The 14491-nt window shown below is 53.5% G+C and overlaps 1 protein-coding gene across 1 annotated transcript in view; it reads left to right on the top strand.

Annotated features, from left to right (window-relative positions):
• Nucleotides 1–14491, top strand: part of LOC109389307 (SH3 and multiple ankyrin repeat domains protein 3-like) — a 65034-nt gene that overhangs the window by 5143 nt on the left and 45400 nt on the right. The window contains exon 2 of the mRNA XM_019654722.1: nt 3365–3584. Coding sequence (XP_019510267.1) covers nt 3378–3584 — 207 coding nt within the window. The 5' untranslated portion in view covers nt 3365–3377. The remainder of the gene's footprint in view (nt 1–3364; nt 3585–14491) is intronic.

Here is a 14491-nt window from a genome sequence, read left to right as displayed (position 1 = left end):
GTGTCCTGCAGGTCTGGTCACACGGCCATGTCCCTGTAGAGCAGCAGTACCTGCCTGGCCAACCTGGGGCCTGTGCCTCGGCCCCTACCCTGCTGCCTTCTCCACGCCTGGTGCCTCTCATGGGCTTCATGTGCTGTGTGTCTGGTCCAGGCCAGTCTCTGCTGGGGGCTCTGCACACGCCCAGTCTTCAGATGGTGACACGGAGGCCTGTGCTGCCCCGGACCCCACGGGATTTGTGGGCCAGCGCTCATCCTGAGTGGGAGTGCTGGCAGGGCAGCGGGTGTGCCCGGACCCGCCTCCGTCTGCGTTGGGGATTCCTCCTCGGCAGGTCCTGACCCTGCCTGTGAGTGTGATGTGCTGCCAGTCATCGTGCTCTGACTGTTTTCTCTTGGACCCTGCTGGGTTCAGAGGTGAGGGGCGAGGAGGCTTTTACTGGAGCAGAAGCTACTCTGAGCCACCCTGCACCCTCAGGGCAGAAAAGGCCACCAGAAGCCCAGTGACAAGACCCAACACTGTGTCTGTCCTGACCTTGGAGGTGGTGAGCGCTGTACCTCGCCTGCTGTCCAGACCCCAGGACATGGCCCCTGATCCCAGGACGCGGCCCCTGACCCCAGGACATGACCTCTGACCCCAGGACGTGGCCCCTTATCCTGGCACACGGCCCTCAGTCCCGGGAGAAGGCTGATTGCATCTCTGCATCTCTTTGTGCTGCTGCTGAGTTCTTCAAAGTTATAGTCACACACTCGGCTTGAAGTGAACCTGGGCTATGCTTCCCATTACAGTCACCTGGGGGCTTGGAAAGATGCTAGGGACACTGCGGCCCCGTCCAGACCACTAAATCAGTTCCTGGCACTGCTTTTGTAAAGCTCCCCACATCGCTTGCCTGAGCAGCCAGGATGGAGAACCACTGTTCTAAAGGATACACTTCACTGGAACCTGGGACGTAGTTAGAAATAATTATATATATATAATTATATAACATATTTATCAAATTTATATTTATGTATTATAATACATTATAACTACTTATATATATTATAGTAATATAATAACATACAATTATTTCTGTATTATAATTAGAACGGTATCATATAATACAGAGGTACTTACGTATGCTGTATAATTAAGCCGGAATGGATTTCTTCATGCGTGCTTGGTGAACGTGTTACCAGGAGGTGCAGCCGGCGGGCGGGGCCCTCACTGAGATGGAGCCGGGAGCCTGGACCGTGTCCCCAGCCGCAGACCCATCCACTCGCTCCCGCCGCCTCCTGCTCAGTCCTTCCCCAGGTGGGGTGATTAAACGTCTCAAACAGCACCCCACTCAAGTCACCCAGGAAGCCTTTATTCTTTTTTTTTTTTAAAGATTTTTATTGGGGAATTGGGGGGATGGGAACAGCGCTGGGGAATTAGGGGAAGGGGAACAGACAAGTTGCCGTCGTTTTGTTCCTCAATCTAGTTGTGGAGGACGTTGCTTCACTGGCCCAAGTTGGCACCATCATTGCACTCTTCCCGGGCGAGGCAGATCAGTCGCCGGCTTCTGGACGGCCGCTCACGGCGGCTGCTGGCTACACACGGTAGCTGCTGGCTACACACGGTAGCCCATGGCAACCCACTGCCGCAGGGGCTGCAGCCCACGCCATCACCAGCGACTCACAGCGACTCAACCCAGCTCCAGGTTGAGCTGCTGTTCAGCATCTTAGCTGTGGAGGGCAGTGTCACTGGCCCTCATATGTGGGATCCGAACCGGGGCCCTCTGGCGTCCCAAGCCAGTTCTTAACCATCGCACCACTCGGCCGGCCCAAGCCTTTATTCTTTAAATGAAAATTCCCAAGTTCACCCCAGTGTAATTCTGAACTGAAATTTTGGAGCAAATGGCTGTTCCTGTATTCGCTGGCCAAAGGCCTCTGCAATTTCAGCCTGACGTCTTTCCAGATGTGGAAGCACAAGACACTGAGAGTTGGTGCCGGGTGAACTGCGTCCTGCCTGGGACGTTTCTGAGCACCTGCCTGGGGTATGTCGAGCGCCCTCCCTCCCACCGTTCTATGAATCTTTCCAACACAGAGACAGAAAAGCAGAGACGTAACACAGCACACATCTGTGTCCCCCTGCTTTGTCAAAGCTTGACATTATGTCATACCTGCTGGAACTGTTTTAAGGAAATAAAATGTTGTGAGTGGTGTGATGAGCCCTGTCAAGCCTCCTGTCCCTCTGTGCGCTCGCCAGTGGTTCTGTGCCCCTGTTCCATGTCCGTCCACCCACGATCTGACGTACAGGACCGGGTGGCATCCCTCCAGCCTGGGTATAAATGCTCCTCTGTGTTTGCCTCACCCTGAAAATCGCCCTCCTTTCGCTCAGCGGTATTGTTTAGGGTCCTCCACATGTATCTGGGGTTTGTTCACCCCCACAGCTGTGCCATACATGAAGAGAGAGGCCCTGGACGACAGGCTGGCCTCTGTGTGCCTGTGTCTCAGGGAACGGCCTTGTGCGCCTTCCCCTGTGTGTGTGGCCTTGACCTGATGTACAGAGTCCAAGTGGAAGAGGACTTGCTGGTTTGGCACATCCCCTGCCCTGCTCCCTGGCACCCCTGGTTCATACCGACTTTTACGCTCACTTTTCCGGACCCCTGCCCACAGAGCTGGGTGGCACCATGGCTGGCCTGCTCCCAGAGTGATGTCCTTGTCCTTCTCTGTGCTTGCTGACAGCCGTGGCCCAAGGTGGAGTTGGCACCCGACCTGGTTCATTGCACTTGATCGAGAGGAGACTGTACCCCCAGCTCCCACAGACTCTCAGGGGCCCCGAGTCCCCGGCGTCCGCCTTTGGGTTCAGCTCAGTCCTGGGCCTGGAGATGATCTCATCCCTGAGCCTGGGCTGTGTTTTGGTTCTGATTTTGCACGTTTCCTATGACTGCACTGTGTGTAAAGCGGAGGGGGGGGGGTCAGTCACTGCGGCGTGAACTTGGCACCGTTTTGTGACCCGAAGCCTGCATTTCTGCCCCGCCTGCCGCTCTGTCCTCAGACAAACAAAAGGCAGCCTTTTTCCTTATCTTGGAAAGTTCCAAGCCGCCCCAGAGAGCTGCGGTCATGGCCACAGCGGTGAGGAAATGCCTGTTTCCCAGCACCGGGCAGAGCTCCCGGGGCCCCCCACCCAGGTCCTGACTGTGCCTGGCTCAGCTTGGGGAGGTGGTGGGGGTGCCACCTGCTCACGGCCTTCGAGGTCTGTGCGTTACACGCACATGGGCCCTGCTGCCCGTCACGCCAATGCAGGGCCCACACTCATCCCAGCGCCAGTGCCCACCCTGCCCCTGGGTTTTCCTTTCTTGATGTTCATGCCCCGCTATGTTTGCTTCCTTCTCCCCCCATCACAGACACAGGGCCGCCATGCCGCGCAGTCCCACGTCCAGCGAGGACGAGATGGCCCAGAGCTTCTCCGACTACTCCATGGGCTCCGAGTCCGACAGCTCCAAGGAAGAGACCATCTACGACACGATCCGCGCCACCGCGGGGAAGCCAGGCAGCGCCAGGGCGGAGGAGGGCCAAGGCAACACGCTGGTCATCCGTATCGTCATCCAGGACCTGCAGCAGACGGTGAGCCCCTCCGCTCGTCTCTGGTCGCCGTGAGGAGTGGCATGAAGTGGAGGGGGCCCGTGGTCACCTCTGCACAGCCGGCCCTCCCCTCCCCACCAGGCTCCCTGCTTTTCTGCTCCTGGCTCAAGCGTGCTGCTTGTGCCTCTGTCCACACCATTCACTGAGCACCTTCTATGTGCCAGAATGGAGGCCAAGCCTTGCAGAGGAAACGCACACAGTGAGCATATTAGCAGGCAGGGTTTCCAGCCCCAGCAGGCCCCACCTCGTCCCCTGCTGTGCTCAGTGCTACAGGAGCCCCGTGTCCGGAGCGCTTTCCTGGGTCCTGGGTATGCGAACTCTGTCTGGCGGGCCCTTCCCCTCACTGCTCAGCTCCTGGTTGTCCTCAAGGCCTGGACCCGGTGCTGTGTCCTGTGCTACCTCTGCTGTGCACACACCCGGTGCCTGTGGGTCCTTGCTGGCAGGTCCGCCTCCCCCGCGGGGTTGGCTTGTGGAAGTGTGGCAGGGCTGGGGTTGTGGGCCCTGTGGCATGTGTGGGGCTGGCACAGCGGGCGCTCTTGAGTAGATCACTGACCACAGGACAGCGAGTGACGACAGTGAGCGAGCATGCGTCCCCAGGTCACAACCCCTGCCCCTGCCTCCCAGGGCTCTGGGCACTGTAAGACTCCACTCCCTGAGGACGCATTAGTGTTTGCTTTCCTTCCCTGATCCCTGACTGTCTGTCCTTGCCTTCAGCACGTCCATCTGGGTTTCTGATGAAATGAGTAACTGCTTTAAAGCAGAGAATAGGCACTTACAAGTCTGACCTCTCCGGGTTCTACACGCGCTCCTTAAATGCTCCTGGTTGGTGGAGTTTCCGGTTTGGGGCGATGGGCCGTTCTCAGGGGTATTGCCACGATGTCGCCCTGCGGGTCTTTTAACGTTTCAAAGATGTTTTCTTATGTTCGAGTCCTCTCTGTCATCGGTGGGTTCTCTGTTTCAGAGGCAGCGATTCCTCTTACAGTGGCTTTCCTCTTCCAGGTCTGTTATCTTTTCTCTCATTGCTTTACTGCCATGGCTGGTTTCCTCTTTGTTCCCTGCACTTTCCTTGAGCTTTTCTTGATTGTGTTTTCCGTTGGATTCATCCTATTCTTTGTAATTTCTAACTTATTGTGGTCATGTTATTTGGCTTTCCACTCGTTTTCAGAGCCTTGTGCTTTTTCTTTTTGATAATTATTCTTTTGACTTGTTTATTTATGTCTTATTTTCCTCCCTAGCATAAATCGCTCTTGGAGATCTTTTCACTGGCGTGTATTTTCATTGAGTGCAGATGACTCCGACATCTGGTTTTCGCATGCCCTCTCTCTTCCTTTTCTTCGTTTCTTTTCCAGCAGTGTCTCCATTATTTCTGTGCTGTTTCTTCCCAACTTGTTTGTCGGCCAATGGGGCGTCTTCCTGTTTGTTCTGATCGTGTCAGTGAGTTGTCCTCTTTTTCCTCCTGAAGCAGACTGGGCGGTCTGTCTGTCCTTTTGAACGCGAAGGCCCTGGAGCTAGACTGTTGGGTCCTTGTAGAAGGCCTGGGTTCTCTGATCTCTTCTGAGGTTTTCTGGAATGCTCTACACTGAGGCATGCCCCGTCCTTATATGGGGCCGCCCCGACCTTGGAGCAGCCCCCACTCAGCAAGCAGTCTTGTGGGGAGTCTCTGCTGGGCAATCAGCCCTGGGCCAACTTTTATCTCCCAGCCCCACCCCAGAGGAGGGGAGACAGAAGGACCCCTGTGTCCACATCTGTCCGTATCTGAGCAAATCGATGCAAAATGTCTAGATTTTTGTCACCTCTCCAGGACCAGTTTGGAGAATGTAGGTGCTGCTTGGAGCCTTCCCCTGAGTTTTCAGTTTCTCTGGGGCATCTGCAAGGGGTTTTCTGATATTAGGTTGTGCTCATTTTTTTACTTTGGGTGCTTTTTGGAGTGGCTTTCATTATTTGGGGTCACCTGGAGGGACCTGGCTTCATCTGTTTTCAGCCCCTGAATGCTGTGTTGCTCATTGAAAGCCCTCACCTGGGGTCTCTGCCGCCCCAGCATGGACCCGTTTGACCCACCTTACGCTGCAGGGTTTTACCCACTGGAGCCCCTGTATTTTCTGTTACTGTTCATTGGTACCAAAGGGGTGAGGAGGGCTGGAAAAGCACCCCGGGGGTTTCACACCCCAGACGTAAAGATCAGAATTGGGAAGGCAGAGCCAGCAGGGGAGGGGGGCTGCCGGGGAGCCTCTGACCCTTCCTGCCTCACCACCCCAGGGTGGCCCCCTACTCAGCCCAGGGCGCAGCCTGCGGTGTGCCACCGCCCCACCCTGGTGTCACACATCCCTGCAGATACATCTCCTACGTGGGGAAACCCCGCGTCCTTAACTGCACCAACACATCTTGTTGCAGCTTCCTGAACATTGAGCGCGGAACAGACACTGTATGAGGTCTACGTGCGTTGTTTCATTTGGTTCGCATAACAGCCCCAAGGTGGGCTGCACTTCTGAGCATTTTCACTGAAGTGTAGCATTCCTACGGAGACGCCCTCCCAGGCACGAGGCAGGTTTACCGTGGTCCCAGGTTACAGATGGGAGCACTGAAGAGCTACATGGGAGCTAGTGCGACAGTTTGGAGTGGCACCTGCCTCCCCCAGGCGCAGTCCCCCCGCCCCAGGCACGGCCCCCCCAGGCATGTCCCCTCACCCTTGCGAGTGACTTCTGTTTCCGTGTGTCACACCTCCGGTGGGACTGAAGTTTGAAAGCTTCTAGCGAGAGCAGTAGCGTCCTGTGGGCGGGTTCACAGCACTGTACAAGGAGTGAGTGGCAGGGCAGGGTGGCCCTGGGGACGTGGCAGGCATGCATTTTTCTGCTCTCCGGATCATCTCAGATGCACACACAGCTTACTGTGCGGTGGAGTGCTGGCACCAGTCCATAAACTTGGCCTTTTAAGCAAGTGGCATGTGCCAGAATCGATAGAAACTAATTCTCCTGGGATTGATGTTTTTGGGGAACAGTGAATGAGGAAGTAGGAACAAAGCTGGCACTGGGGCCCAGCAGTCCAGTTTCTAATCTACACTGAAGGTGATGTCAACAAGTAGAACTCAGAACACAATGGGACGGTGGTGTGCTTGCAGGGGTCTCCTTGGCCGTGTGCAGTGCGGGCCCTGTGCCCACCTCCAGCCAGGGGTCGCGCTGAGAGCTGAGCGAAGCTGTCAGTCACATGTCCATCCCCACAACCGGTCCCAACAGGTTGGCCGAGGTGCAGGGGCCTGGCCCCCCTCCAGGCAGGTGCTTTGGGAAAGTGCTTTAATAGTGCTTCCATTTATTAAATAAGTGTGCCTCACGTTTGATATTTCATTAGGAAAAAGCATTTCAGCAGCTACCCTGACCCTTCAGGGTCAATTTATTGCCATCCTCCCCACCCCCTAAATTTCTACCCCAGAGCAGCAGCCCCACATCCCCGCCCCTCACATCCGCTGGTGGGAGCTGCTCCCTAATCTATGACTGGCTTCCGAATGGACTGCTTGATTTGCAAGGGACCTTGGTCCCTTATCATTGAGGATCCAAATAGAACTCATGCAGCAAAGCCGTTTCACTGCCACCTTCGTCTTTTTGTCGCAGACACATCTTTGTTTATTTTGCTTTTTGTGTCTGAGTTTCCTATAATTTTGAATGTAAAGAGGACTTCACGCTGTTGGCAGTTTTTGAGCGGTAGAGGGGAATCAAGCCCCTGTTGCTGGCCTCCATCGTGAGAAAGGGTTCTGGAAGGCTGGCACAGGAATAGCTTCCTACCTGGGCAAGCCCCATTTGGGCACGTTGCTGGGCACGTATCCTTTTCATTACTCTTGGCCCCTTGAGAGGTGAGAGCTGTGTGTCTTCTTCCAGGACTTAATGGAGCCCAGACTTCTGGATATCAGTGGCTTGACTGCAGCCTCTTCTTAATTGCGCTCGGAGGACTGGCCGTGATTTCCTAGCTGGCATCCTTCCAGAGGGGGAGCTGGGGCGGGTGTCCCTTCTCCCACGTTCTCTGCTGCTTCCTAGCACCGAGCAATTGAAGAGCGTGGAGGCTCAGGCCGAGGGGGAGGCACGGGCTGACTGAGCCCGGCCCCTGCTGCCCAGGGCTCGCTCCTGCCCTGGCTTGTCTCACCTTCAGACAGGACTCCTTGGCCTTCTGCTCATCTCTCGCCATGGAGCTTGGGTGGCCTCCCTGGCCCTCCGGCTGGCAGGAGGCCCCGGGCTCACTCTGTATTCTCCCCGCACCCGGGACCTGTCACCACATCTGTGCGAAGGACGTCACATCTCCAGCTCCCACCTCCCATGTGGGGGCCAGACTTCATTTCCTTCTTGACACCGTCTCAGTTGGAAGCTCAAAGGCCTCTCAACTCACGTTGGCCAGAATGGATGCCGTGACCCTTCCCATACTCTCTCTGGCCCTCCCAACCTGGCGCCCCCTCTCTCTCAGCCAGTGGTTACCTTAAAAACCCAGCGTTACCGCGATTTACAAGCCATAAAAGTCACTCATTTGGAGTATGCCCTTCAATGATTTTCAGTAAATTGGCTGAGTTGTGCAGCCGCCCCCGCCATCTGGGTTTGGAATCTTCTGTCACCTCCCTTACACCTGCTTGCAGTTCATCCTGGTCCCCACTTCCAGCCCCAACAACCGCTAACCTGCTTTCCATCTGTGGATTTCCTGTTCTGGACACTCCATGTGAACAGTGTGTGGCCTTAGAGCCTGGCTTCTGTCACTGGGAACTGGAGTTCTCAGGTTCACCCGCTTTGCGGCTTTGCTCAGTGTTTCCTTCCTGTTGGTTGCCAGGTCCACACGATTGGACCACACTTTGTGAATCACGCCCTGGGTCATGGCCAGTTGGGTTGTTTCCACTTTTTGGCTGTGAACCTTTTCTGATTTCGTTGTCCTAGCCCAAATGTGGGAGCTATCTGTCCCGAGCGTTCTGTCCCCCCAGGGCACATGACGCCCCTCCCCTCCCCCATGTTTCTTTGTGTGTCGTCTGCCTCCTCTGTTGGAGACAAATCTATAACCTCAAGTCTGCCCAGAAGAGCAATGCTCACCCCACTGATGCCTTAAATGTCACCACATGTCATCCAGTAATCCAGGAAACATGCAGATGAAAAAACTCTTGTATCAAAAAATGTCTTTGTCTATCGGGCTGCCATTTTGTTGTCAGACCTTCCTGTCGCAGAGTGCACTCTTGTCCACCTGCCTGTTTGCGGACCAAAAGGAAATTCTTTGGGGATTTTAGACTTAATTAGAAAACTCGTTGGACCTGACCCTGACTTGAGTGCATGTTTTGCCCTAAAAAAAGAAAGAAAATAAAAGTCATCAAAGAGGATTCAATGGGCAGAAGGAGATAATAGTTATAGTCCTCTTCATTCAAGAACTTTGTGTCCATGAAATGTGGCCCATCCAGGGACGCCCCCAAGAGGCTGAGGAATGCCTTAGGTCTTGGTTTGATGTATTTTGTTTTTTTCTTTAGAGAAAATTAAAAATACAGAAAAATACATAAATACCAGTGTATCTGTTAGGTAGAATGTACAATGTTTAACATTTTGTCATTTTTAATCATAGGATTAAAACGTTACTGATAAAGTCAAAGTCTTCCTTGTCCTCCTGTCCAGTGCCTTCTCCTCTGATGCAAATGCTGTTGTGAATTCAATATGAATCCCTCCTGTCTATTGCTCTCTTTTTATATGTGTGGGTGATCACTATGTAGTGTTGTGGTGTTGTGTAAAAAAGAATGCATATACATGGTATCAGACCAGGCTTCTCATTTATAACTTACACTTCGCATTATAACTCTGAGATTTGTCTTCACTGATATTCCCGATTTATCAGTCATTCATCCATCCAGTTTTCCATCCTTCTTCCCTCCCTCCCTCATTTATCCATCTACCCAATCCATTCACACCCATCCACATCCATCTACCATTGATCCATCCATCCATCCATCCATCCATCCATCAATCCATCCATCATAGTCCATCCATCCATCTACCCACCATCCATCCATTATCCACATATTCATTCACTCATCCATCCATCCTTCCATCCATCTTTCCATCCATCATCCACCATCCATCCATCCATCCATCCTCCATCTATCATCCATCCATCCATCCTCCATCTATCATCCATCCATCTATCCATCCATCCACCCACCCATCTTTCCACCCATCTGTCCATCTATACATTCATCTCCATCCATCCATTCGTCCATCCAGCCATCCGTCCATCCACCATCCATCCTTTTGCATTACAGGAATATATGCTTTGGAGCGTTGATCTCTACTTTGAGTGATCCTGCTGTGTCCTCTGTAGCATGCATTTGGATCACCTTTTGGAGACAGGGAAGGCATGGAACCTGGCTGTTTCGTGGTTTCAGTAATTGGTTGCTAGGCCAGAGAGCCACCTTCCTGCTGTTGCCCGCTCCCCTCTGCCTCCAGCTCTGTGAAGTGGTGATGATCAACCTCATTGTCCTTCAGTGGAGTGGCTTACACTTCACAATTTTCATCAGGACATCGATGAGTCATAAATTGTTTAAAACAAAAGGCAATCCCAGGGGCTCTCCGATGGAAGGCACCATGGAGAGGCAGGTTTTGAGCTTGCTGAAGCCTGAGAGAGGCTTCATTTTCATATGTACAATTGAAAAACAACACAATGTTAACCCGCGTGGGTTTTGTGTGTTGTAAGGCTTCTGCGCGGCACCTTTCTGTTAGATACTAAGTTAGCATTTCCTGTATGAGGGAGATGGCCCCGTTCGCCGGGGTCTCCAGCCCACATGACAAACGTCTGCCTTGGTGTGCTTTTCTGCTTCAGCTTAGAGTGAATATCCACTTACATGTCTTCAAGAAAATGATGTTTGGGGAAGGTGGCTTTGTTCTGGAATTATTGCACTTTCTGTCGAAAAGCTTTGCGAATCCCCAGTGTGGAACGACTCCTGTGGCTCAGAGGCCATGCTGGTGAGCGTAGATAGCTCCTCCTCTCCTGGTGTCCCGGGCTGATAAGAATTACCCAGGAGGTGACAACACCAGGGCCCCAAATCGTCAATATTTAATTTTCTGCCTTAAATCCACAGGCGAGGCTGTTTTCTAGCACCTTTGTTCTGCCGGTGGATTTCTGTGATTCCTTGTGGATTTCCGTGGGTCTGACTCTCCTTTGCGCCCAGCTCTAACCTCTCACCACCCTCCTCCCGTGTGGGCGGGCGCTCTTCTTCGAGTGTCTAATGCATCCCTGGTCTTGCCCGCCCCCCACGCCGGGTTAATGGCTCCCTCCTATGCTGGTGGGATCCAGTTGAAACGCTTTAGCTTGGCCTCGGGTGCCCGTAATCCCAGCTCCTCCCCCTTGCTGCTGTGTGACTCAGGGAGCAGTCCTGAGGTTTCTCAGTGCCCCTTTGGGCCTGGGGATGCCACCGTTGCGTTTAATGCACTTTATCAGCCTGGCCGGTGGGCATTGAGTGCCCTGTCTGTGGCCAGGACTGCTTCATAACCCCCCGTCTGCATTACTGTGCTTCCATTTACTGCTCTGAGCCAGCTTCTCTCGCCAGCAGCCCCCTGTCCTTGGCTGTGGGCCAGCCTGACATTCGGGGATCAAAAGACGAAAGTCAACTCTTCCATGGAGGGCATGAATCACTGACGGAGCCTGCGTCAGTGCCTCCCAGTTCATGGTCACCTTGACAATGGTGGAGGACCACTAGTTAGCCCCTTAAAAATCGCCCGGACACGCGGTCTGTCTACCACGTCACCGTAGCATCAGGTGGCTGCTATGAGGCTTCTACCGTTTGAGAATTGTCATTCGGATTGGCAGCATGAGTCCATGGCACTTTATCCCTCGCGAGTGCGTAAGCATCCAGAATCACTAGCCTGACACCTAGGCTTCAGCATCCTCAGTCAGGCTGTCCGTCCGGTGAAGGTCGCCTGGCTTTTCCCCCTTCCATATAAGCCCCTCATTTTAGGCTCCTTGTGTTGCCATTGACAGTGGTTCAGGGTTTGCTGCCCCAAGTTCCAGCCTGGTGGGTGTTTGTCCACAGCAGGAAGTGTTATTTCATCTGGACAATGCCATTTGGAAATCACCCAGTTGCATTTTGGGTTTTCCCTTGTGTTGGCTGTTTCTCAGAGGTGTGCGAACATGCAGATTGCACACAGACAGCTGTTAAGGGCCAGAGCTCCTCCGTGCACCTGGGAGTGGTCCCGGCACATCCTGTGTATGATGGGTCTTTTCAAATGCATCACAAAGGAATGGCTGATGACGTCAGCCGGGACCACAGAGGACCCACTTAAGTGTGAAACGCGCCTCTCTCTGCACTGAATGACGTGCTCAGAAATGTGGATTTCTTTCAGAATATCCGGAGTTCTTGCTGAATGCCACTCATAAGCGTTTGCAGAGCTGGGGTATTTTCTCTCACTGGGGTCCGTTTCCAGCTCTGGGTCCTGAACGGGACGATGCAGGAGGACCCCCCCTCAGTGCCCTACCCCCAGATGTTTGGCACTTCACCCCCCTCATGCTTCTCACTTTTTCTGGGTGGAAGTCAAGAGTGAGGCGGATTGAAGTCTCACCTGAGGACCACGAATGAACGATGCAGCGGAGGTTGTGGCACCGGCGTATTATCTGGGATTCAACCTTGTGTCGCCGCCAGTAGCTCCTTACTCAGGCTTCAGACAGCTTGCTGGAACAATACATATTTTATGGAGTTTAATATTTACTGTTCTTACGAGCTTTGTCTAGACACCCCTCTTCCCCTTGTAAAATCTTCCAAAACAACCCTTGTCACCATCTCCATTTTAAAGGGCCCAGAGCAGATTTGGAAAGCAGTTGACTCTCTTACGTGACGTCTTCCTGCCATGTTGTTGCAAATTGAAACTGTTTTGTCCACTTTCTGCCTACTTCTGCCCTGGCAGACCAGCCACCCTGGCACTGGTGGGCACATGACCCCAAAACACAGTGTTCTGTGACCCTCCATGGATGATGTGAGATAGCTGACCTCACAGACGTGGCCCACTGGGCACGTGGCCCTCAGTGTGCTGTAGGAACCTGGCCACGGTCACACAGTGTCATGGGATGAATTGCCCTCCCCCTGCCCCATCTCCCCAAATTCATGCCTTGGACTCCTGACACCCAACACCTCAGAATGTGACTGTATTTGGAACTGGATCTTTAAAGGGGTGATTAAGTTAAAATCAAGTCACTAGGGTGGGACCTAAAATCACATGGCTGGGGTCCTCATAAGAAGAGATCAGGACACAGACACGCACAGAGGGATGACCGTGTAGGGACACTGGGAGAGGGTGGCCGTCTACATGTGAAGGAGAGAGGCCTCAGAGAACCGCCCTGTGACACCTGGATCTCAGACTTCCAGCCTCCAGGACTGGGGACAGTAAGTGTCTGTGGTTTAAATGTCCCCTCCCTCCGTCCCTCCCCAACCCAGAGTGTGGGACTCTGCTAGGACAGCCCTAGAAAACTAACACACACAGCCTACGTGGGGGACTCAGGCTGGGCGTCCGCCTCTGCCTGTCTGCAGTGCCGGCCTTCTTCCCGGTGTGTCTGGGTCTTCGCTGTTGTGAGCCTTGTAGAACAGCTGTAACTCATGTTTGCCGTGTGGAAGATTGGATTTCTCTCACTCCCTTTATTGTAGATTTCAGCTTGACCATGAGCTTTGCCCGTGGAAGAGCCGGAGTCTCATCTAGGTCGACAACATGGCTGACCACAGCTCGTTGCTTACAGTCCTGCAAATGTTGGGGGTGCAGTCACCCCTCTCAGGATCTGCTCTGTGTTTAAGTGAGATCACAGAGTCACAGTGCACTTGGTGCATGGCAGCCCTCAGTACGTGGCAGGTCTCGCCATCCTCATCACGACCAAGACCCGAGCTTACTTTACCATGGGATTATATTCTCCAGGGTGTTCCATTTCTGGAACTTCAGAGCATTCCTGTTCCATCAGCTTTTATTGAACTTCACATACAGTGAGGCAGAGAAAGCTCTAAGCCCTTGTCCTCATGGAGCCCTCATAATATGGAGTGGGAGGAGCTTAATCAGGTGAATATTAGAGTGAAGAAGACATGGATGGTTTAACTGTGCTAAGATATGGATATGCCCCCCTCTTGTGGATCAGGGCCTCGAGGGCGCTGGGAAACTTAAAGAGAACTGAAACTGGCCAGAAAGAATCCTGGGAACCTTCCTGGACGTCGGGTTGCTGTATGTCTCATTAAATCCAGGCTGATGCCCGTCCCGAGCCCCTTCTCTCAGTTAGGTTTTGTAGTTTCCTGCCCTGTCAGCCCCTCTCCCATCCCCCAACCACCCAGGTTCCCTAACAAAGGAAGGCCCTTCTTGGCAGGCGATAAGGGAGAAGCCACTCTGATTGGAGTCTTGGAAATGTCATTACATCCACTTGCAAGTTTTCCAGATCGGAAGCCACTCAGCTCAGCCCAGACACACTGGGAGGTTTTCAGATGGATCTGGACGTCTAGGTGTTTGGGGTTGTCACATCAAGAGATCCATGAGTGACATGACTGACTCCTGCCTGTCAGTTAGGAGAAAGTGGGGAGAAGCTTTGTAAGGGAAAATACATGCTGGTCCCAGCCTCCTAACAGACAGTTAAGTGCAGAATTGAGCGGCTGTGACCCGCAGGCTGGACAGGAACAGGAGCAGGGGTTAGTCAGAACAGGTCCCTGGTTCCACTCAGGGTGCTCAGGGGTCAGGTCAACCTAGGGGGAGGCCAGAGAGACCATTGAGGGGGTGAGTCCTGGCTCCTGGTGGGAAGTGTGACTGCAATTTTAGCTGGCAGATGAGGCGGGAAGGGGATGGTCAGCTGGAGGCACAGGTGCACAGGGCATGCACAGCCTGGCATTCCAGAAATTGCCAGTCAGTGGTTTTGCATTGCAGGGGGCCGGGGCGGGG

The sequence above is a fragment of the Hipposideros armiger genome, unplaced genomic scaffold, assembly GCF_001890085.2.
Source record: "Hipposideros armiger isolate ML-2016 unplaced genomic scaffold, ASM189008v1 scaffold_228, whole genome shotgun sequence".
Classification (NCBI taxonomy): domain Eukaryota; kingdom Metazoa; phylum Chordata; class Mammalia; order Chiroptera; family Hipposideridae; genus Hipposideros; species Hipposideros armiger.
Note: the sequence above shows the minus strand (reverse complement) of the source record. Positions and strands in the feature narration are given on the sequence as shown.